The following is a 23,505-nucleotide window of genomic DNA, read 5'->3' as shown; positions in this document are numbered from 1 at the left end:
TGTATGTTGTGGGCAAGTCCCCTTACCGTAAATCATTCATTTCAGAGTGAAGCCGTTTAAAGTTAAGGTAAATTTAGGGTTCTGTTATGGTTAAGGTTAGGGTTAGGCTAATTCTCGAGGAAATGAATGTAAGTCAATGTCCTCTGAAGTGATGAAAACTGACTGTGAGTGTGTGTGTGTGTGTGTGTGTGTGTGTTTTCATGCACGGCCGAGAGAGAGAGAGAGAAGCAATTATTTTTTCCAACGTAGCCAACCAGGTCCAGTTCAATAGCTAATGAGCTGAAGTTTTTTCCCTTTGGTTTCATGAAAAAAGGCTCCTGAGTGTGTTTGAATTACAATACAAGCTAAACTATAAGCACAAATGCAACTCTGTGTTTTCTTATGTCAGTCAGAGATAACTAATTGATCATTTAGGAACTGACCAAATTGTTATACAGTTTGATTTGGCAGGAAAGGCTCTTTAAATGGTCTTTCAAAGAATTTGAGCAGCAAGATAGACATACATGGATATTCTCAGTCAAAAGTACCAAAAGCTGAGATCATTAGGAGGAAGTGGTCGGAGCTGCTGCAGAAAACTGTGTGGGCATAAACGTATTCATATCAGTGTGATATTATAAATATGTATTAAGATGATTGGATGTTATTAATCAGCTTGTAGCCAGGAAGCAGATGAGCAACTGATGGTGAAGCATGAATGAAGAAACTGATGCAAGCACAACTTCAGTACTATTCCTGAGCTAACGCTCATACACAATGCATTAATTTACTTCACCAAAAGTAAAATGTATGTAGGCTGCTGGATGGTTGAGAAAGCTGAAAGAAGAGGCAGATGTGTACTGTAGATGACCGTAGAGGAGTGTATGTGTGCCTCTCCCTCTGCCTGCTGTCAGCAATTGTATGTGTGTGTGTGATGATTTCTTTCCTCAGGAAGAGCAAGAATGGATGGAATGTCCCCTCCCACACACACACACACACAGACAGACGTGCACGTCTTCAGATACAAACCACGTCTGCTTTACTACACAGTGAAATCAACCGTCTTTTATTCCTGACAAGTATCATTGTCAGCATGCAGGTGTGCAAGCATGATGATGTTTTTTGTCACAAGTCTGCAGTAATGCCTCCTCCCTGTGGGGCAAAGAGACAAACACACTGCCAAACACTTGCAAACACTTACAGGGGTACTCAAATAATTTAGTACACTTCCATAAAGTTGGGGACTAATGCAACTCATTTGCATCTTTCGCTAGAATCACTACCTAGTAAAAACCCCCATCTTTCCATCTCCATTCTTCCAGAGAGAAGGTTTACATCAACATAGAAAGAACTGTGTGGGTGATACAACCCTTTTAACACATAGTGCCCAAAGTTTAGGAGTTCAAACATAATTGGACACTTGGCTACTAGATGTTTCTTGGGCAGCTGTGTGTTGTTTTCAGTTCATGCTCAATATGGGGAGTAAAGAGATGACTATGCGTGTAAAGAAGATAATGAGGCTGAAAAGGAAAAATGCAAAAAATCTGTCAGAGAGGTATTAAGGGTAGCTGGTTTGCTAAAATCAACAGTTGGGTACACTCTGAAAGAGCAGGTGCACTCATGAAAACTAGAAATGTCACAGTACTTTCTATATGAATGTAAACCTACTCAAGTTAAAGCTGAGAGTTGGCACTTTAATGTAGTATCTACTATTTTATTTCAAATAGAATGTGCTGAAGCACAGAGCCTGAAGAACAAAATATATGTAAGTGTCCAAATACTGTCTGGACTGTAGTTTGAAGGTTTAAGATATACCCTTAAGACTTGAGAGGATTATCTATAAATAACACCCCAGCTTCATACAGACTGAGGGCTATATGGATGTGTGTGTGTGTGTGTGTGTGTGTTTGTCTTGGGTTGTAGTTTGAGAAGACCACAACACACGCGTTCTGCACGCTGCCGACATGCAAACAGGCCACACTGCAGAAACCCACTATAGCAACATTCAACACCCCTTGGCAATCCAACCTGGCAACAGCCCAGCTCCCCTTGGCATCCTCGCTAATTCAGGACACAGTTAACCCTCTGCACAGGGGTCTTAATGTTAGCCTTTCGGTGTGAGAGCTTGTGAGATATGGAAACAGTCTGTGCTGCAGTATGCGAGGGGCACAGCTGAGCGGTCAGCTGGAGTCAAGGGAATGGCTGAGCTCAGGGAAAACACACACGCATGCTCTCGCCCACATACACTGGCATTTTATAATGCATCGGTCAGGGTGGGGTCAGTAGTTTTTAAAGGTGGCATAATATTTTAGTTTGTAAGTCTGTCTGGTTTCTTGGTATCTGTAGGAAATATGACACAAAGACTGATAAATGAAGTTTATATAGACTTAAAAATCCACAGAAAATATGGTTCTTTATTTTAATACAGACAGTAATTATTTATCCCTTGTAATGTATGTATAATGTTTAATGTATGTTGAAATTATAAAAATGATGAAACACTTTATAAATTGTACTTTTTGACAGTTAGTTGAAAAGTTTGCTATCTAAGCTCTGTATGAATAAACCTGTCTTGCTGTATAAAGTTGGTGTAATATAATGTTGGATATTAGTTGTTCAAAAAGTTTATACTAACTCTACTGAAGAAAGTCATGGTCACACAGCAGGGTGGAAAATGAATAGTTGAGTAGCATTTTTAACCTTTTGAGGACATTATGAAATCAGTATCTTATGAAGAATTTCAGACAGTCGACTCAGAAAGGCAAATATTAGAAGTTGTAGGATTGTACTAACAAAATCAGCAGGATTTGCATTTCAATTTATTTGAATCAGCTTTAATTGATCAGTAAAAGAGCTTAACAAGACAAGATATGCTTCTGTGTTATATTAATAATTCAGAATAATTTTTGGATTGAAAATGACATGCCAATAATAGGTGTAAATGAAAAAAAACTACTGATACCAAATACTACTATAGCAAATTTACCTACAGTATATGTGAACAAAGCTCCCTCTAGTGGTGAGCATCTCTCCAGGACTACCACCACCCATTCTCTCTCTCTCTCTCTCTCTCTCTCTCTCTCTCTCTCTCTCTCTCTCTTTCTCTCTCTCTCTCTCTCTCTCTCTTTTTTTCTCTCTCTTTCTCTCCTCACATTCACCTAGCACATTGACCCTCCGTTTCCTGAAGCAGTCTGAAGGCTCACGTGCACATTCAGATCTTTCTGATTCCTTGTTCTATTCTGTAGACAGAACATCGATTGCACATCTGTCCGTCCTGGTAGAAGGATCCCTCCTCTGTTGTGCTTCCTGAGGTTACAATCATTTTTTCTTTGATAAAGGGTTTTTTAGGGAGTTTTTCCTTATTTGAATCAAGGGTGTAAGGTTAGAGGATGTTGTATACTGTATAGATTGTAAAGCCCCCTGAGGCAAGTTTGCAATTTGTAAAATTGGGCTATACAAATAAAATTGACTTGACCTGACTTGATCTGACTCCAAGGATAATAAAACACTGGTGATCTAAATGCAGAAGTGACAATTTTCAACATCTGAATGGCACGTCACCACATGGTGGGTGTAGCATTTTCAATGTAAGACATACTTAGCTTGTGGTTTCTGTTCCTTTTCACAAGAATTGAAGATGTGGAGCCTTCAAAACCTATTGTTCACCCTGTGCAGTAAGTAATATTAACTGATTAAATATATCTACTTTTATGCAAATACAAGTGGTCTGGCTTTGCCTTGGTATTGATATTGGTTTTGGTAAATTCATTATACAGCTATAACAAATAAAAACTGATTCAAATGTTCAGTGACAAATGGATAAGAAGGTGTGTGAACCTCACTTTAAAAACCATGAACAAAGTCTGTTTCCAGGTGTTTTTTACATGTCATGATAATTTCTCTTTGCAGTTGCTTCGAGTCAAGTCATCAGCGCAGCAGGGTTGATCCGTGTGTCTGGATATGAAGGAAGAGAAGCTAAAGTTTCTTGCCCCTATGAAGAGGGTTATGAGTCTTATGAGAAATACCTGTGCAGGAATGAATGTGGCGATGATGATGTTCTTATTACGACCACAAGAGGGAAGACAGACAGATACTCCATTGATGATGACAAAAATAAAAGAGTCTTCACAGCGACCATCTCTGATCTTAGTTCTACGGATGCTGGTAAATACTGGTGTGGGGTGACCAGGACCGGAAAGGATATCTACACTGAAGTAAAACTGGATGTAAAACCAGGTAAATAAATAATCTCAGTACTGAATTTGACTTCTGTGGTGGAATGTAATAAAACACATATTTAATTAATTGTTTCAATTTTGAGGCACTTGTACTTTACTTGAGTACACATCTGTTACTCAATACTTCTATCCCCTACATTTCTGAGGAAAGTATTGCACTTTTATTTTACATCCCTTCATTTATCTGACAGATATACTTACTAGTTACTTTGAAGATTGATGTTTTATATACGAAATATATGATTAGCATGTAAAATATGATGCCATGTTATAGATTAAACTGACCAAAAATATGTTAATGGTTAGAAAATACTGCTTGACTAGCTATAGCATTTAAATGCCACTTACATGTTGATATATCAGTAACAATAATCCAGTGGCAATATAACACTTAGAAGGGTCAAAAAACTGAAGATACCCCGAGCACAGCAGTGCCTCTCTTGGGTGCCAGCTAATGCAGGGAAAATACAGTAAATCAAAAACGTATTCCAGCGCACACCAGGATATTAGGACTTTCTTCAGTAGAGTTAGTATAAACTTTTAATTTTTGAAAGTAACTACTGACAACTAATATCCAACATTATATTACACCAACTGTATACAGAAAAACAGATTTATTCATACAGAGCTTTTAGATAACAAACTCATTACATTCTTAAAACAAACAGATTGATTTTTTTTCGACTAACTGTCAAAAAATACAATTTACAAAGTGTTTCATCATTTTCATAATTTCAATATACATTATACATTGCATATTAATTATAAGGGATAAATAATTATTGTCTATATTAAAATAAAGAATCATATTTTCTTTATGTCATATTTCCTACAGACACCAGGTAACCAGACAGACTTACACTATTTTTTTAACGGGTCACATTAAAAAGCAAAAGGAGGTGCGACTTCACAAAACACGTAGTTTGCTCTTTTTGCTTTTTTAATGTAAGCCGTTAATAAAATAGTGTCAACCCTAATATCCTGGTGTGCGCTGGAATACTTTTTTGATTTACTTACAGGGGTCATTCTGTCGCACTTTTACTTTTGATGCTTTGAACACACAATATGTAATTTCTGCTGCTCGGGGTCTCTCAATCAAAACAATAACAAAGGATGAAGTTTAATGACGTTGTGAAGTAGAGTGGGAACATGGGAGTTGTTGTATTCACTGTTAAAAACCCAGCTTCTCCCAGTTAGGATTCCTTCAGTGTTCATCATTCAGGATCTTTTTACTGAGAGCTGAATTATCCGTAGAGGTCTCCTCCTCTTCAAAACAAACGTATACAATGATTAAAACCAGTAAAAACACTGAATATAGCAGTTTGACATAAAAAAATCAGTGTTTCTCCAATACTGTTTTGGAGACAGAGGACATCCAGAAGGGCTCTGTATGAGCTGAGCTGCCACTAACGTTTGCTCAGCTTGTTTGTCTGATAAATTAAGATCTAGACATCTGATCACTAAAATCCTTCATCCGGTTAAAAGATATACTTAAAAATGACCAAGATCTAAAAAGTTATTGTAAAAACATGGCTTAAAACTGAATAAAAGTCAATTTATGACAGTTTCTGGTGGACACCTACAATGCCAACGTATTATCTTGTATGCGTTAAGTCTTTGGTAGACACTACTGTGGCAGGCAACCACAACGCATGCACATGCCAGATGATTATCATCTTGTGCACACATACTCTTTCGTAGAGCGGGTATGACGCCATTGTCAGACAACCAAATTAAACGGACTGTTACCTTCATAGGTCCAGTCATATTTAGACATTTTAAGGCAGAATAGTAATATATTATATCTTTAAGGACATTTAGCGAATAAAACTTCTGTACTTTAAGTAATATTTTAAATGCAGGTCTTTTACTTGTAATACTGTGATATTGCTACTCTTACTCAAGAATGACAATACTGTCTGCGCCTGTAACCGTCTCTGATGTTGTTTGTCTTACCGACAGACCGCTGCTGTGACCATTTCGCCAAAGTCCAAGGTTATGAGGACAGTTCAGTGTCCATCAATTGTTCATACAAGTCTGAGGACAGGAACAACCTGAAGTACATCTGCAGAGGAAACCAGCCCTCCACCTGTCTGCAGCAGGCAGTAGTCACCTCTGACATTAAACAAAATGGACAGTTCAGCATTAACGATGACAAAATCTCGAGCAAATTCACGGTGACCATTACCAGTTTGACCCAAAAGGATTCTGGGATGTACCTTTGTGGTGTCCATAGAAACACCGGCCTGGATGTCTTCTCTGGTGTTGAGCTAGAAGTCAAAGGTGAGACGTCATGGCTCTAACTCATCATTTGCAATGAACTGATTTTACAGTTTGTGATTCAGCCTGAAGAAAGCATAATTTTGTGTAAAACAGATATTGAGAAAAACTGGTTTTTGAAAGCTTTGATTTTCCCTTATATCGTATTGGTCTAAATATATTAAATATTTGAAGGTGAGGCGTAGCATGAAAAACATTCTTATCCATTTCTAATCTGACCTGATTGCAAACTGCAGTATTATTCAATTCTTAAATAATGTTGCTCAAACCTCCTTGTGTTTGACAGAGTGGTGCTGTATGAAATCCCACACTGTGAGCGGCATTGTGGGACTTCCAGTAACTATGGAGTGTCCCTATTCACCACAACACAGGACAAACATAAAGTTCCTCTGTAGGGGAGACCACCGTAACGACTGTACAGTCATGGTGACGAGTCAACACAGCTCAGATCAGACGGACCACAGGTTCACACTGCAAGATGATGCTGCTTCCAGCTCGTTCCTGGTCAACATCACAGAGCTGAAAGCAGGTGACACTGGGACATACTGGTGTGGTTCAGACCCACAGTGGAGTGTTGGTAACTACACCAAGATTCAACTGTCTGTAGGTAAGATTATGAAATGAGCAACAAACAATACAGCTGAATATATGAGTGTAGCTGTAAGTTACGTCTAGGTTTGATTCTCACTGTATAAACCTGAGTGTCCCGGTGGTTCAGGAAGCTCAGGTCTGCATCATGTAACCATGACATCCTGGTTTTCATCTCTCCTTCTAATCTCCTAACACCATACACCACACAGTAATTGTAAAAATGCCTTTTTTGTGGTACAAAACATGGTAAAAGTGTCTAACAACTATTTATGTCTCTTGCTTAATCAAAACTCATCATCAGATAAACAGTAATTAGTGCTTGTTGAAGTTTCAGTTGTAAGTGATTTATAGTGGGGTTTTTTTCAAATGGTTTAGGCTCATTTACTATTCAGAATGAGCTGATTCAGTGATTGTCGTTATAATCTTTTCCTCTGACAGTTTTTCCACAGCAGACCAGCACTGTGGAACAACCTGTCTCATCACAAGTCACACAAACCTCTAGTAGACCTATCACAGGTGTGTGTACTTCTTTTAATCACCATGTGGGGACAAATATCTGTTCACACAGTCCCATTATGACCACATTATAATCCATACAAGGTAAACCATTACATGTTAATGTTGATTTCTGGTTCAGATTATGGTTGGGGTTATGCATATAGTGGATATTGTCACAGTTAAAGAGAATATGAAAGCAGTGAGGGCACAGTTCTGATATTTGGTGCCCCTTCTGCTGTTTTGTCCTTGAAGTTATGATAAATGATGAGTGGGCTGTTGATGTGTGTTTTCAGGAAGTGGATATTTTTATACTGTTCTCGTCTTGTACCAGATGCAGCACTCCCCTTTCACCCTGTGGTTTTCATTGTGCCTACTGTGCTGCTCGCTCTCACGTTTACCCTGGTTGTACTTTATAAATACAGATGCTGCAAAGAGCAAGGTATGATTTACACAAAACTTGCACACATGCACACAAAGTTAACAGTCAAACACACACACATATGCATACAAACAAATTGTGTAACTAATTATTGTGCTTTGTGTTTCCAGGAATCAACGAGAACAGAACCACTAAGACAGCAGAAGCAGATGATGGGATGAGTGAGGACAATGTAAGAAACAACATACTGATGATTTCAACCATTAGAGGGTCTGAATATATGAAGTTGTTTGTATTTAGGATGTCACTAGTGAAAAGACGGTGGATGAATGTGTTGAGCAAATTTCATTGCAGTCTGCCTGTTAGACTATTAGATATCTTGTGTAAGTTATTTGGTGGTAGTGGTAACCTCAGGAACTAAAACTGACGGGGTTTCATCCTCTTGGGAGCATTTATGTACTCAGTTAATATCATGTTAATTATAGTTCTTTGGTAAGCATTTTTCATTGGAAAGATTTTGATCGGACACTGGTGCTGAATCAAAAGTCATGAGGATCAACAAAATTATTAGGAATGATCTTTCTTGGACCATGAATATTCACACTGAATTTCCTGGTAATCTTGCCTGTAAATGACAAGATGTTTTGCTCCGGAACAAAGAGTTGCACCGACACATCGACCAATTGACTGACATCGCCATTCTTAGAGAGGTAGAGGTGCAAAAATAATATAGTCTATAATTTAAGGTTATTAAACATATAATTAAAGAATTAATATATTTCAAAATATGTTCATAATAACTGGTGCATTTACAACATTAATTCTCTTCAAACTGTTGCCCTCTTATCTGTTCAATTTTACTGATTCTTTTTTAGGATTATGAAAATCAGGAAGTGATCGTGAGCTCAAAGCAGGGGACCTCTAAACAGCAGAGCGCCTGGCACCGTGGGGATGAGGATGCAGGTGAAGATCAACAAGATTCTGTGTACCAAAACTTCACAACAGATGACATCTACTGTAATGAAGTTTACGTTAAAGCCAATAAGAAATGAACAGTATAAATAACTTTGGTCAACGATGCATTTGTACTCAAATTATCCTGTTTGTATTGTCTTCATATGAAAACATTTTCATGTGCCACTGTGGTCCAATTTTCTGACTGTCTGACTTAAAAGCCACAGTAGGTTTTGTTGTGATTATTTGTACAAAATGGTTTTATTGTTAGGATGTATATATTTGTTGGCATAACTCTGATTTTACACTATAGCCTTTTACACTCATTATAACAAACAATTTAACACACCTGCACTCCTTGTAAGAAATTGTGGATAACCATTTCAGGCAGTTACCTTTATATATGTATATGTACCTTTAAAAAAGTGAATAAATAAACAAAACCAAGAGAAACCCGTCTTCACAGAGCAGTCATCATTGAAACAATTCAGCATTGTTGTTTGCACTATAAAAATGGGAGTACAAAAAACACTATCGCCACACCATCGATTGTCAGTTCCAAACATTTGATGAATTGAAATAAATAAGTGATTATTCTTATTACATTAGGACATGACAACATATCCCAGAGATATTCAAAGAGAGAAAAAGCAGTGCAGTAGAGCCGTGGCTATTAAATGGACTTGAAACAAGATGAGAGCAGGAAGAGTTTAAACTGTATGAAATCAGGTATTTCAGAGCAAGCTTAAATAAACCTGCATTCTCTCTAATGGCCAGCAGGGGGCGACTTCACTGGCTCCTAAAAAGTCAAAGCAGAATGTAACAATGTTGTTAAATGTCTATAATGGATGTATTTCAAAGAGGAATATAGAGAATGACTCTGAGAGGTTGTGATGCTTTACTGTGTCTGTATTCAAAATGTTTCAAATGTTCACCACAACTGTTTCATCTTTTACTTCACAACTTTGCAAAGTTCCCAAACTTGGGTGGGCGGAGGTCACCAGTGATGCGAGGATATCACTGGTGACCTCCGCCCAGCAACTACAGATGGAAATAGCTTTTAGCTCTATCTGGTACAAAAAATGTATTGTGCATTGTATCTGTTAAATAGACAATAAATAAATGAATAATTAAATTGTGTATAAAGCCCAACACACACACACACACACACACACACGTTACGCAAGGCAAGGCAAGTTTATTTGTATAGTGCATTTCAACAACAAGGCATTTCAAAGTGCTTTATATAAAGTATAAAAAGCATCAAGACAGAATATAAAAGCAACACAACTAAAAAGACATTTAAATGCAATTAAAAAGTATTAAAGTATCTTTACACTAGCTTCCTGTCTGTCAAAGAATTGATTTTAAAATACTGCTGTTGGTTTATAAAGCACTGAATGGTTTAGGGCCAAAATACATTTCTGATCTGCTGCGACATTATAAACCATCTAGACCCCTCAGATCATCTGGGACAGGTCTGCTTTCTGTCCCCAGAGTAAAAACTAAACATGGAGAAGCAGCGTTAAGTTTTTATGCTCCACACATCTGGAACAAACTCCCAGAAAACTGAAGGTCTGCTGCAACCCTCAGTTCTTTTAAATCACAGCTGAAGACTTTTCTGTTTGCCACTGCCTTTTATTAAACCAAATTTGAGACCAAATGTCTCTTGCTTAATCAAAACTCATCATCAGACAAACAGCAATTAGTGCTTGTTTAAGTTTTAGTTGTGAGTGATTTATGGTGGGGTTTTTTTTTCAAATGGTCTCATTTACTATTCAGAATGAGCTGATTCAGTGATTGTCATTATAATCTTTTCCTCTGACAGTTTTTCCACAGCAGACCAGCACTGTGGAACCTGTCACATCACAAGTCACACAAACCTCTAGTAGACCTATCACAGGTGTGTGTACTTCTTTTAATCACCACGTGGGGACAAATATCTGTTCACAAAGTCCCATTATGACCACATTATAGTCCATACAAGGTAAACCATTACATGTTAATGGTAACACTTGATTTCTGGTTCAGATTATGGTTGGGGTTATGCATGAAGTGGACATCGTCACAGTTAAAGAGAATATGAATGCAGTGAGGGCACAGTACTGATATTTGGTGCCCCTTCTGCTGTTTTGTCCTTGAAGTTATGATAAATGATGAGTGGGGTGTTGATGTGTGTTTTCAGGGTTTGTTTTTTTTCATTCTGTTCTCTTTTCTTGTCAGATGCAATAACTTTTCACACACTGTGGTTTCCATTGTGCCTGCTTGCACACACAGTTGCACACACAGTTAACAGGAAAACACACACATATGCATGCAAATAAACTGTGTAACTAATTATTGTGCTTTGTGTTACTGTGTCTGTATTCAAAATATTTCAAATGTTCACCACAACTGTTATCTTTTACTTTGCAACTTTGCAAGTAAAAGTTGTCAAACTTGGGCGGAGGTCACCAGTGATGTCTTCATATCATTGATGGCCTCTGCCCAGCAACTACAGATGGAAATGGCTTTTAGCTCTATTTGATACAAAAATGTATTGTGCATTGTAACTGTTAAATAATAAATAAAATGAATAATTAAAATGTGTATTGTTAGCTGATTCTGATGTACTCCAAAATCTAACACAAGTGTCAATCTGGGCACTGCTTAGGAGCCTAGGCCACAGTCCTATGAAGTACTGTCCCTATTGGTTTGGTGCCATTTAACTGTTCACAAGTTCTGCTGTAGGGCTTGAGTTACTACTATTCTACCAACTGCCTATCAGTTAAATTGCAAGCAAAAGTATTAAAAAATTAGGCAAAGAGCTCTGCTGCAAACTCAAAGCTTGTCTATCAACTGCGCTCCTCAAAAGAGACATGTCTTTTAATACTCGGGGACCAAGGGGAGGTCTCCCTAAGATTGTCTTATCAGCTTTCTCCACATATTTTGCATATTTTTTTCAAAGCAGTTCATTGGTTACATGGAACATGCATACATTATAGTATTCAAAGGTATACATTAGAATATTGTCATATGAAAGAAGTCACAATGCATCTTTACAATGGTGGTTATTCACATGGAGATCCTACAACACCTCTAAAAAAAGATCCTCTTTTCGTTTAGTCCATCAAACAAGACCGATGTTGTCTTCCAGAAAACCCAGAACCCATCATTAGCAACGGTTCTTATTGATAATGATCGAACACAGGTCTGTACAGCAGCACATCAAATTGACAGTGTTAAAAAAAAATCAACATACAAAGGTGTCTAACAGCAGTCCTTTAACTGATCAGTCCAGATATCATTAAAACATATAGTGTGGAGCAGTCCCCGACTTGAGAGGGTCAAAGATGTTCATCCAATAAGGATCAAACTGCACTTAGATGTTGTCTCTTGCCGTTCTGAAGATGAAGGTCTGACTTTTGGTCTTTAACCCCAACAGATCATCCCACAATATGAAAAATTAGTCTATTGGTTCATTTAGTTTCTAAGCAAGGAACTTGCATGGAGCTTCAGGTCACCGTCAGCACATTCAGGTTTGAATGTCTGATTATGCCCATGAATCTATGCAGTCATCTATCTGTGTCATCTAGGAAGGCCACCTACGACCATGGTAACCACCTGTCACAAAGTCCTCACTTTGCAAAAATGTCCTTACTGCTAAAATGTCCTCATTCTCAAGGTCTGAGACTCAAATTAGTCCTCACAAAGATAGATGTCGAAGTACACTTAGACCTTTAGATACACTGAGTCCTTTGCTGGTGCTGTTCTACAGTTACACTGAATTCAGGATTACACACTTACAATCCTACAGCCCATTAATAACTATTAATTAGTCCATATTGTTGATCTCATATATATTCATTTAATTTAGGAGGTTTCATTGATTCTGTGAAACTTTTTTCTGGGAAAAGTTTTGCACACACTTTTCCTATTTTTAAAATGGGAGAGAAGTTGGGGCAACAATGATGTTCTTATTATGACTACACAAGTGCAGAACAACAGATCCTTCATATATGATGACAAAGAGAAAAGAGTCTTCTCAGTGACCATCTCTGATCTTCAGCTCATGGATGCTGGGAGATATTGGGGTATGTTTGGAAATGATATATACACTGAAGTTAAGTTAGACATAGTGCAAAACAAACAAATATGTCTGTGTGTGTAATTTGACAATTTAACTTCAAAATTTAATTCACTGTCCTTCAGTTTTCCCTTGATGGTATTTTCTTTTGTGTTCAAACACCAGGTGTCAAACTGTATGTATTGTGAGAATGTGGGAACTGATAGTTTCACACTAACAGCAGTGTGTTATGTGTTTTATTGCACCTCACAATATGTGTTAAACCTCTCAGTCCAGCATCTTGAGGAAACAGCTTCATCAACTGTCACATTGTTTCGATGATGACCTCTTACCCTAAGCAGAAATCTAAGTTGGGCCCCCTGTTTTCTTTCTTTGTCTATCAATCCACATTTTACTTAACACTGTCATCAGCCAAAAATATGATCTCTAACAAGTCTGAGCTTCATTACTTTTTTCATCTTAAAGGAAGCATAGGTAGTTAACAGCTATACAAGTTTTCTCTTGATATTTTCTTGTGTGTCCCTAAATTTTATATTTGTACCTTATATTGTCATAAATACTTTGAAAGTGACACAGCAGCAATTATCCTTGCACAAAAATGCGAGCACAGTAAATACATGTGGAAGAATAAATTTCACTCACTCTTCAGTTGCATTTGTGTACATTTGAGAAAACTGAATACTATGATACAGTATGTGGTGTATTTATCATTTAAGAGCAATCATATAAATATTTTCACAAAAAGATGCAGTAGTGTGATAATTTGTAGTTGATAAAATACTATTAGTATGAATGCGGAAAAGAGAGATTTTAACATATTGAGAACATATATTGTGGGTGTTATATTTACCCAGACAATATTCTCAACATCATACAAACTGTGAAAACAGTTCACACAGTAACACACATCTGCTGTAGTTGCTATGTTTCTTTGAAATAACACGAAGACGTGGAGCCTTCAGAATTTGCTGTTCATTCTCTGCAGAAAGTTATTTGTATAATATAAACACATTTATTTATTTCAGCAAATACAATGGTTTATGTCAGATAGCTTTGTCATAATAGAAATGTATCTATTATGACACATTTCATTAATGCAGCTAGGATTTATGTCTGCATGATAAAAATGAAATATAACACTGAAGACATCACAACGGATGTGCTCTGACAGCTAAATACTGTTTGGTATCAGTTTGTCATGAATGGGGGGTGGGGGGTGGGGGGGGTTCTTATGAGAACCACCTGTGCAGGAATGACTGTGGTGACAATAATGTTCTTATTACAACTACACAAGTGAGGAAGGACAGATACTCCATCTATGATTTCTTGACACAAAGAAATGGGTTTTCACAGTGACCATCTCTGATCTTAGTCTTATGGATACTGGGACATACTGGTGTGAACTGACCAGTGCCAGAAGGGATATCTACACTGAAGTAAAGCTGAACATAATGCCAGGTAAACAAACAAATATACAGTATAAATGATGATGAGGAGGAGGAGGAGGGATACATGTTTCTACATTGTTGATATTTTCATTATTCATATCTCATATATCTAAGCTTTTTTACTTTTTACAGATACATTTTCATAGGGATGAGTGTTAAAGAGTTGTACATGATTAAATCCACTGAACAAGAAAGAATGTGCCTGAAGAAAACAGTTTTGTGTGAAACAGACACTGAGATAGTTTGAATAGTGGGCTTCTGAAGATTATATATAATCGGACAGAAATATATTTGAAGAAAAGGCTTACCATAAAAGAAATACACAGACTATCCTGACTGCAAACTGCACTGTTGTCAAATTGCTAAATCATTTTGCTCAAACTGTCTTTTCTTTGACAGAGTGGTGCTGTGTGAAATCCCACAATTTGAGCACCATTGTGGGACTCCCAGTAACTATGGAGTGTCCCTATTCACCAAAACACAGGACAAACATGAAGTTCCTCCGAAGGGGAGACCACCGTAACAACTGTAGAGTCATGGTGACAAGTCAAAGAAGCTCAGACTGGACGGACCACAGAGCTGAGAGCAGGTGATGCTGGGACATACTGGTCTGGTTCAGACCCACAGTGGAGTGTTGGTAACAACACCAAGATTCAACTGTCTGTAGGTAAGATTATGAAATGAGCAACAAACAATACAGCTGAATATATGAGAAGTGTGCACCCACCACTGAAAGTAGAACAATAATGCTTGATTTGTTTGGGACCGTCAGTTGACATATTGCTTAAGTGCAAACCACCCTAAATCCATCTTTAGACACTTCAAATATAGGGCAACATAAAAAAGCTTGTCATGTAGAAATGACCGAGTCTGCAGTCTACTCATCAGTAAGAAACAGTGACTAGGCGCGCCTCGGTAGTCTACTTGTTCAGACGTATACCACGTAAACACAATATCCACGATACGATTCCAGCAGCAGAAGTTTGTTGCATGTCATTCCCCATCTCTATCTCCTCTTGTTTCCTGTCATATCTCAACTGTTGCTATCCAATAAGACATAAAGATGCCCCAAAATATATTTTAAAAAAGAATGACCTAGCAGGTTATAATCATATGGCCTGATTCAAACTTTCCTGATTGTCACTGATAGGACATTTTTTACTAATCATGATGTACAAACAAAGACGTACAACAGAAATTGTTTGTAATGAGACTTTAATGAAGGTACATGCACTCTGTAAATTTTCAGTGTGTTGCTTTATTTGTTGTCAACAGCTGGCATTAAGTAAATTTGGTCCCAAGTGGTTTCCAAGCAATGTAATTCCAAAAACTGGCATTAGCTGACGTGTTCTGACTTATCACTGGTGGTGGAAGAAGTATTCCGATCTTTTACTCAATGCTAATGTGGTGTCTGATTTTATTTTAGGTGAGTTATTGTGTGTATATGCTCTCTCTGATCTCTGTCTTAGAGTGATCATTACATGTTTATTACACTCGACACAGAAACATATCATTAGCATTTGGCCAAAACTCTTATGTCCCTTCTTAGCTGACTCAACAACAACCATCTATGAGCTCATCTTCTATGACTACATTATAAATACATGCCCCCCCCCCCCCCCCCCCCCCCCTCTTTACTGCCCCTGCAATTCTGCCTGTCCTGCTGAGCCTGACATTTGCCCTTGTTAGGGTTTATAAGTATTACAAAGTGCAAGGTATGTTTTACACACAATATGCTCAAACACACACAAACACATGCAAAACATTAACCATGATTCAGTCTGCCGTGTTGTAAACTTGTATTCAAGGTCTTTATTGTTACGTCTCATTGCATAAGTATGAGAGAGTAAAAATCTTAGGTTTAAGCTCAGTAAGGGAAAAACATATAGAATATACAGTATATATATAAAAATCATCATTACAGTTTTACCTTTACATACTATTCAGGTCAAATTCAACCCAATTTTACATTTCAGAGCAGTAAAAACACCCCAAACACCATTGTTTTAGCCTGAAATTTAATGACTTTTTCTAAGTGACCCAGGGAGTGTTTCGGGTTTAATTTGGCCGATATTTATTCAAAAATCACCATTCAAAACTGTTGTTGCATTCTCCACATTCAATAACATTCACTGAAATCATTCTGGCTGTTATGTTCTCCTGATTTATGTAAGATGAGACCATAATATAGTAGTAGTTGTAGTGATAGTGATTGTGAATGTTTTTTCTTCATAAACAAATAGTGTAAAACCTAAAGAATTCACTCTCTTTGCTCTCTGAAACTTTAATTAAGGATTAATCAGCCATTTATTGCTGACTGATGAGGTATTTATGAATGAAAAATGGATTCGTGGTTCAGAGATTTTGTATACAGACTAATTATGAGGGGACAGTGTGAAGGGTCAGAGTATGAACAGTTTATCGGCTATTAGAGGTTTTTATTTGTGATTATTTCAGTAAACTGTACTGCGTATGTTACACTTGTTTAATAAGTGATATTCTCCTTCAATCAGCTCATTTGATAATTAGTCACCTGAGCCAAAGCTGCTCCTGCCAGCACCTGTAACCAGGCAACACCAAACAAACTGTCTCGGGACTGAAAACTGTTCACCACTGTTGACACTTTAACTTCTGATGTAGCTGTTTGTTACAGTTTGATTTCTTTTTGTCAAGTAAGAATCCTACAATTGTCAGAAAATGAGCTGGGAGGTTTTAGTGTCACGGCCACACTTTGACAGCCGAGCGGTGGCCCAGGGAGTCCCGGAGAAGGAGCCGCCAGTAGAACCGGAGGTCCCGCAGCCGTCCTCGGGTTCAGCCACCGCGGGGTACCGCTCCGCTAAATACACCCCAGCTGAGTGGTTCTCCAAATACCATAGCATCCTCCAGCAGGCAGGCTCCGACCAACATGAAGCCCGGAGAATCCAGCGAGGGTCCAAAACTCTGTACCAGGACACCGAGACGGCGACTTTAAGGACCCAGGCCGAGGGAACATGTCATCTGGGAGAGAGACTCCAGGAGATCCACCATTGGAGGTCTGAGCTGCAGCGGCACATCGAGCAGCTACTGGCCGACACCGAGTCACTGCTGGCGCTGAAGACGCGGCTAGAGAAGGCGCTGGACGCCACCGAGACTCCGTACGCCATCGCTACCGATAATCTGAACTGCAGGACAAGAAGACTGGGACCAGACCTGGTCAGAGACACAGTGGAGGAGGAACTGTTAAAGGTGAACATAGAGGTCAATGTGAACTGGAGATGTGTGTCAAAGTGAAACAGGGCATCACTTTAAATCATTGTGATTAATGTCAATGAACAAAATAAAGAAATATGAATAAAAAATAGTGAATTGATGAGTTCAATGTGAATTTTAAACTAATAATATATCAATTAATTTTAAATAAGGGATAACTAAAAGCGAATGATATAGGTACATAAATACAGCAAATATTTTCACAGAATAAACAAATGTCAAAATGAATACTTATGAAGTCAGCAGCTTAAGGACTCATCAATGTTTAGTCCAAAATCTTAAGGTAGCAACTAATGATCATTTCCATTATTGATTCATTTGCCAATTATTTTCTTCTTAAAATAGTAATAGCTCGTTTTGTTCAGCCAGCAGTCCAAAGTCCCAAAGATATTCAGTTTACTGTCACATAAGATGAAGAAAAGTGGCAACAGAGAAGTTTGAACTAGGTTGGCATTTTCAATCAATTATCAAAATAGCTGCCAATTAATATTTTGTCAATTGATTAATCAATGTTTGTGTCATTGTTTCTGCTCTAAAAAAAATGAATTCATTGTTGTATAGAGCTGCAAGGATTAATCAATTAATCGATCAACAAAATTTGTCAGCAACTGTTTTGATAATAAGTTTTGAGTGAGACTGAGAAAAAATACTAAAATTCTCTTATTCCAGCTTCTTAAATGTGAATATTTTCTGATTTCTTTCGTATTCTACGATAAACTGAACGATAATCATCGGGTTGCAGACTGTATGGTCAGGACAAAAGACATTTTAGGTTGCATCTTGGGCTTTGGGAAACCGATTGAGATTTTTCAACAGTTTCTGACATTTTATAGACCAAATAACTACTCAATTCATTGAGAAAATAATTGACTGATTAATTCATAATGGAAATAATCATTAGTTGCAGCCCTAGTCTTACAGTAACAGGCTTAAAGCAGGCTTAAAGTGTCTACTGGATTCAGTGTAACAGTGAAACAGCTCCAGCAGAGGGCTCAGTGTGACACATTAACCAGGAGTGTAACTGCGTTTTTTGTAGGAAGTGGACTTGATAAGGAGCATCCAGGCTTTATTGAAGAGAACTACAACTCAGGTTGTCAGCCAGATAAAGTGAGTGTCAAACCCTGTTTACTGGAACTTAAGCTGCCCAACATGAGAAATATAACATACATAAATATTATAAATGTTATAATATTATAAAACGTCATCCCTGGTCCTCTTTTGATTTGTGTCTCTGTGTGTCAGGATGAATCGAGAGGCCAAGCAGATGCTCGAGATGGACTGGTCTGATAAGTACCAGGCCTACAACTTTGATGACCTCAGTGGGAGATACACTAATATGAGTCCAGATACACGGCACCACCCCAGCTCAGCCACTGTGCAGGACCAGTGAGTCTGTGTATAAATACATGACATGCTTACCTACTTAATCCTCTTCGTTCCTTTATGGAACATAAGTCCATGACTACCTGCTTCCATCTGGTCCCATCCTGTGCAGTATTTTGTGTAGTTAGAGTTAGATTAGTCGTTTTCAGTTCCGAGGTCACAGTTCTCTGCCAGGTTGTTTTTGGCCTCCCTTGTTTCCTCTCTCTAGGTGGAGTCCATCTCAAGGCAACTTTAGGAATGCAGTCCTGGTCCATTCTGAGGACATGTCCGAGCCATTGGAGCCACCAGTGTTTAATTTCCAGCACCACATTGCGACACCTCTTGTGTTGCTACCTTGCTTGTTTGCCTCCATAACTCTGAAGGCTATACTGGCAGGGGTCATACCCCCAGCAGGTCCAACCAAGCCAGGCAGGTTTCAGGGTAGAGGCCAGACGAAAAGCAGCACCTGGCCCTCCAGGTTGGGGGCTGGGTGTGGGGCTAACAACTCCACCCCATAAAATACCATCCTGTTACAGAAACTGCGACAAATGCAAATGCTAAAACCATGGCCGCTACAGTAGACCCGAGCCAATCCATTGGTAATCTGACCACACCTGATGAAAGCCAAACATGACATACTGTACCAGTCAAAAGTTTGGACACACTTTCTTATTTGAGGGAATATGAAGGTGTGTCCAAACTTTTGACTGGTACTGTAAATATGTGAATAAAGATGAGGAAATGTGTCAATAACCTTTCATGCACAATCTGGCTTCTGGTCTGCTGCAGGATGTGTAACCACACGTCATGGACAAAGTTTACGCAGGACAACCTGTCTAAGGCCTTGCAGGAGGAACATGCCACTCACAGTCTCAGGTCAGAGCGCTCTCTGTTGCCACTGTGTCAGGCAGATTAGCCTCAGTGTGATGGGAGCTGAAAGTGACACTGGAGTTCATTGTTTTAACATTTTCAGGAAAAAAAAACTGGTTTTCTGTTTGTGTGTCAGACTGCTGGTGGAACAAGTGCTGCTGGACACCACTGACGATCTGAGAGTCCAGTGCTCCAGTGTGGACCGAGCCCTCGGCCAGCGCTGTGGGGAGCTGATAGAGGCCAAGACCCAGCTGGAGATGAAGCTCACACAGGTAGACAAACAGACAGGCAGGCAGACAAAGAGATTGACTCATTGATTTGGATTGATATTGTATGATCGTGTGTGTGTAGACCTTGGAGCAGATTGGAGCCCAGGAGAAGAACATCGTGGCTTTGCAGCAGGCCATCCACAACAAAGAGGCTCCTTTAAGAGTAGCTCAGTCCAGACTTTACCTTCGCTCCCTCAGACCCAACATGGAGCTCTGCAGAGATGAACCCCAGCTCAGGTACACACACACACACACACACATAAGTGTCCCAGCTTTTTCTATTGATCTCTTTATCTTTCTTTCTTTCCATCTCCTCTTTTGCTGTCTGTGTCTGTAGTTTGGAAGGGGAGGTGAGGCAGATTGATGCCACTCTGGCGTCTCTGCAGCAGCAACTGAGCGAGGCCAGAGGCTCCCTGTCCCACCTGGAGGAGTCCCGCATGGCCCTTGAGAAGGACATAATGTGTAAAACCAACTCGCTGTTCATAGAGAGAGACAAATGCATGACTCACCGTAAACGCTACCCAACAATCTCCACACTATCAGGATACTGAAGACGATGACTCTGAGTTTTTGTGTGGAGTTTGCTTTGGCTTCACTAGTTTTTCTAAGTTTAAAATCTTGAATTGTTTTGTCTCTTTGTGGTGGTGTGTTGTTTCTATCAGTGAGCCCGAAAACTCAGTAAACATATTTAGTTGTATTTCAGTCCATTACATGATTAAAAACTGATTTGCTTACTGTTGCTATACACTGGTTACTGATTTATTAATCACTTTGTCAAAAGGTCAATAAAATGAGTCATCCAGAACTTCTTACCAAGAGTGCAGGTGCTTAAAATTGTTATATCAGTTTAGTTGTTAATCAAACACTACTGTATAAGCAGTTCATAACTGGTGTGAATGTGAAAGCCTCAATGTAAAAATAGAGTAAAAGCAATGACATATTTTTATATTTAGAACAAACATTTGAACAGACAATAAGGGTGTTGGCCTTGTGCATAATGCACACAGTGTCTCTCTCAACGGGGAGATGTACTTATGTACCACTTCTGCTGTGGTGGGATCTCTGCAAGTTTTTAATAAACTCAAACATTTTATGGGAGGGGATTTTGGGGGGTTTCCAACTGAAATCATGTTTTCATGGCTATGGGTTCACACGCCGATTTATGTGCCATTTATGAACCACATTCACAGCTAAATTTATATGTATTTGCCTGCACAATCAAGAATGGAAAATCAGTCACAGTGGTATGGATAGTTTTCTTGATAGAATAGAGTGCAAGGATGCAGTTTTCTGTAAAATATGCAGATTTGTTTTTTCGTGCAAACAATAGCTGTAGGCTATAATGGATGCACAAGGGATAATCTATTACATGTGGGATTTCTGTCAGTTAACACCTCTGCTGTCTGGGTTTATGTTTAGTTGCCACTTTATACAATAAAATAGTTAATTAACAGTGTCGTTCACTGTAAAGCCAACGAGCAGCTGGTCTTGCCTGTGCAAATATACTGTATTTTAGACTGAACTGGCTATAGAAGACACTTTTTATCTATGCTGTCCAGCAGAGTAATGACTATCTTCAGTCCTTTGTTTAACTAAATAAAGACTTATTTTTAAGAGACAGCCTTTATAGACTGTTGCTGTTGGTTGAGCATGTTAAGGCAGTGTTTTGCTGTTATTGCCTTTGTGATGCAGAACGTTGCAAAGTAAACAGGTCACTCGTTTTTTCAGTTTTTTTATGTTTGTTCTTCTTCTTATAACTTTTCATAAGTCAGTATTTCTGGAAAAAAATGGCTCACTCACTTTTGTGTTGGCCCACCCAAAATACAATTTCTGCCTACACCACAGGCTCATTCACACACAAAGCAGGCCACACAGAGGTCATCATGTGCTGTAACCTGCTACTCTTAAGACAGAGTTGGGGTTTTTTTATATGTTCAATCCACTACTCTAGAACTAACCCAGTTCCCTTCCAACCTGAAGGGATTACTACCTTACTTTACATACTTATCTTTGGTGGTGCACCCAGGCACACCACACACAAATAACAAAGTGGTGCTGGTCTGTCCAAAACCTGCCGGTTTACTCAACTGGGCAAGTTAAACAAACTACCCCATGTGGCAACACATAAATGACTTCACTAACTAACCACAAACTAAAGGACTAGGTTTATATCCCAGATGAGCCTTATTGTGTTATGGCTGACTTGAACACCAAACACAATGGATACAATACCAGGATAGAAGTTTACTGCATGAAAGTTTATTGGAATAAATGAAAAGATAAATGAAGAGCATATACCAGACACCATAGAGGTGCTCCAGGAAGGTGGAGAGAGAGAGCTGCATAGTTCAGCCCAAAAGTCAGATGATCAACCCAAAGCTGTGGACAGGAAACACCAAAATAAACAGGATGTAACACATTTCTCTGTAGTGACTTCACTTGTTCAAAACTCTTCACACAGTTCTCTTAACATGCAACTATGCAAAACAGTTACTTTCACATCCGAAATGCACTATAATGCAACCATAATGCAACACTTCAAACATATCTCAGGATTAACTTTTGTATTTGTCTTCCAACAAAAACTAGTAACACAATGACATTGACAACAAAAATAATAGCACCTCTTTACTGCATGGATTATGCTACCTTACAATATGTTACAGAAGTAACAAAGAAGTAGTAATAGTAATAAAGTAGGTAAGTATGTAATTTCAAGATCCAGTATTGTCATGTTTGAGACTGGTGTTCCACTATACTAGTAATAATTTACTCCACTAGAGTGAGCTCTTGAGCCTCAATATCTCCTGTCCTGTCATATCTCATTATTACACTAAGCTGACACACAAGCAGCATAAAAAACCTATTGTAGGAATATTTCACCAGCTTTATATAAAAAATTACTCACAAGTTTAGGATATTGATTAAATCAGTTATAAATACTAAAAACTATTCATTCTAATCACCTTATAACACAACTTTTTCATTTTCATTGAGTTGCACTCAGGTTTATAAAACTTTGTATGTGAGAAGGTAAACTTCCAACAAAAGGGACTCTTGACTTTTTAAAGGCATTTCTTGACAAATTACATTCATCACTGTAGATTTATTGCTTCTTTCTTATATTTGGTTACTTTGGGGTCATCTCATAGCTCATCTATGGGAATATCTGCCCTTAGTTTACGTAAATGTGAGCCACCATCCATCTCTATTCTTAGAGAGAGCTTCCTGCAAGCGAGGAGGTGCCACGACTAAGGATGTTATGAAACTTAACTTCATGCAGAGAGAAAAAAACATTCAGACTGGCAGCTCCATTCTTACTGCT

At 38.5% G+C, this 23,505-nt stretch overlaps 2 protein-coding genes across 3 annotated transcripts; both read left to right on the top strand.

The window, feature by feature from the left end:
• Window positions 1-3,157: 3,157 nt before the first annotated feature.
• LOC121882702 (polymeric immunoglobulin receptor-like) lies at window positions 3,158-9,360 on the top strand. Its single transcript, XM_042391121.1, has 9 exons — window positions 3,158-3,287; window positions 3,606-3,650; window positions 3,886-4,212; window positions 6,177-6,497; window positions 6,781-7,101; window positions 7,524-7,601; window positions 7,915-8,022; window positions 8,133-8,194; window positions 8,838-9,360. The coding sequence occupies exons 2-9, from the start codon at window positions 3,614-3,616 to the stop codon at window positions 9,012-9,014; spliced, it is 1,431 nt and encodes a 476-aa protein (XP_042247055.1). The 5' UTR covers window positions 3,158-3,287; window positions 3,606-3,613; the 3' UTR covers window positions 9,015-9,360.
• A 6,765-nt stretch (window positions 9,361-16,125) lies between these two features.
• On the top strand, window positions 16,126-21,106 carry tekt4 (tektin 4). Of its 2 annotated transcripts, XM_042390387.1 has the most exons (7): window positions 16,236-17,655; window positions 18,716-18,786; window positions 18,922-19,065; window positions 19,831-19,917; window positions 20,048-20,183; window positions 20,263-20,417; window positions 20,518-21,106. In XM_042390387.1, the coding sequence occupies exons 1-7, from the start codon at window positions 17,128-17,130 to the stop codon at window positions 20,729-20,731; spliced, it is 1,335 nt and encodes a 444-aa protein (XP_042246321.1). In that variant the 5' UTR covers window positions 16,236-17,127; the 3' UTR covers window positions 20,732-21,106. The 2 variants fall into 2 exon arrangements, with proteins under 2 accessions (XP_042246331.1, XP_042246321.1); XM_042390397.1 differs by lacking the exons at window positions 20,263-20,417; window positions 20,518-21,106 and adding an exon at window positions 19,271-19,470 and having other exon boundaries at window positions 16,126-17,655; window positions 20,048-20,175.
• Window positions 21,107-23,505: the final 2,399 nt, after the last annotated feature.

The sequence above is a fragment of the Thunnus maccoyii genome, chromosome 2 (genome assembly GCF_910596095.1).
Source record: "Thunnus maccoyii chromosome 2, fThuMac1.1, whole genome shotgun sequence".
Lineage (NCBI taxonomy): Eukaryota > Metazoa > Chordata > Actinopteri > Scombriformes > Scombridae > Thunnus > Thunnus maccoyii.
The sequence above is the reverse complement of the archived record's forward strand: the minus strand, read 5'-3'. Positions and strand labels throughout refer to the sequence as shown.

Bases quoted from the DNA above. Each gene is read 5' to 3' on its own strand.
- LOC121882702 (XM_042391121.1), top strand. From the start codon at position 3,614: ATGTGGAGCCTTCAAAACCTATTGTTCACCCTGTGCA. The intron at 3,651-3,885 runs GTAAGTAATATT...TTCTCTTTGCAG, and splicing joins CCTATTGTTCACCCTGTGCA to TTGCTTCGAGTCAAGTCATC. The intron at 6,498-6,780 runs GTGAGACGTCAT...TGTGTTTGACAG, and splicing joins TGTTGAGCTAGAAGTCAAAG to AGTGGTGCTGTATGAAATCC.
- tekt4 (XM_042390387.1), top strand. From the start codon at position 17,128: ATGAGCTGGGAGGTTTTAGTGTCACGGCCACACTTTGACAGCCGAGCG. The intron at 18,787-18,921 runs GTGAGTGTCAAA...TCTGTGTGTCAG, and splicing joins CAGGTTGTCAGCCAGATAAA to GATGAATCGAGAGGCCAAGC. The intron at 20,418-20,517 runs GTACACACACAC...CTGTGTCTGTAG, and splicing joins AGAGATGAACCCCAGCTCAG to TTTGGAAGGGGAGGTGAGGC.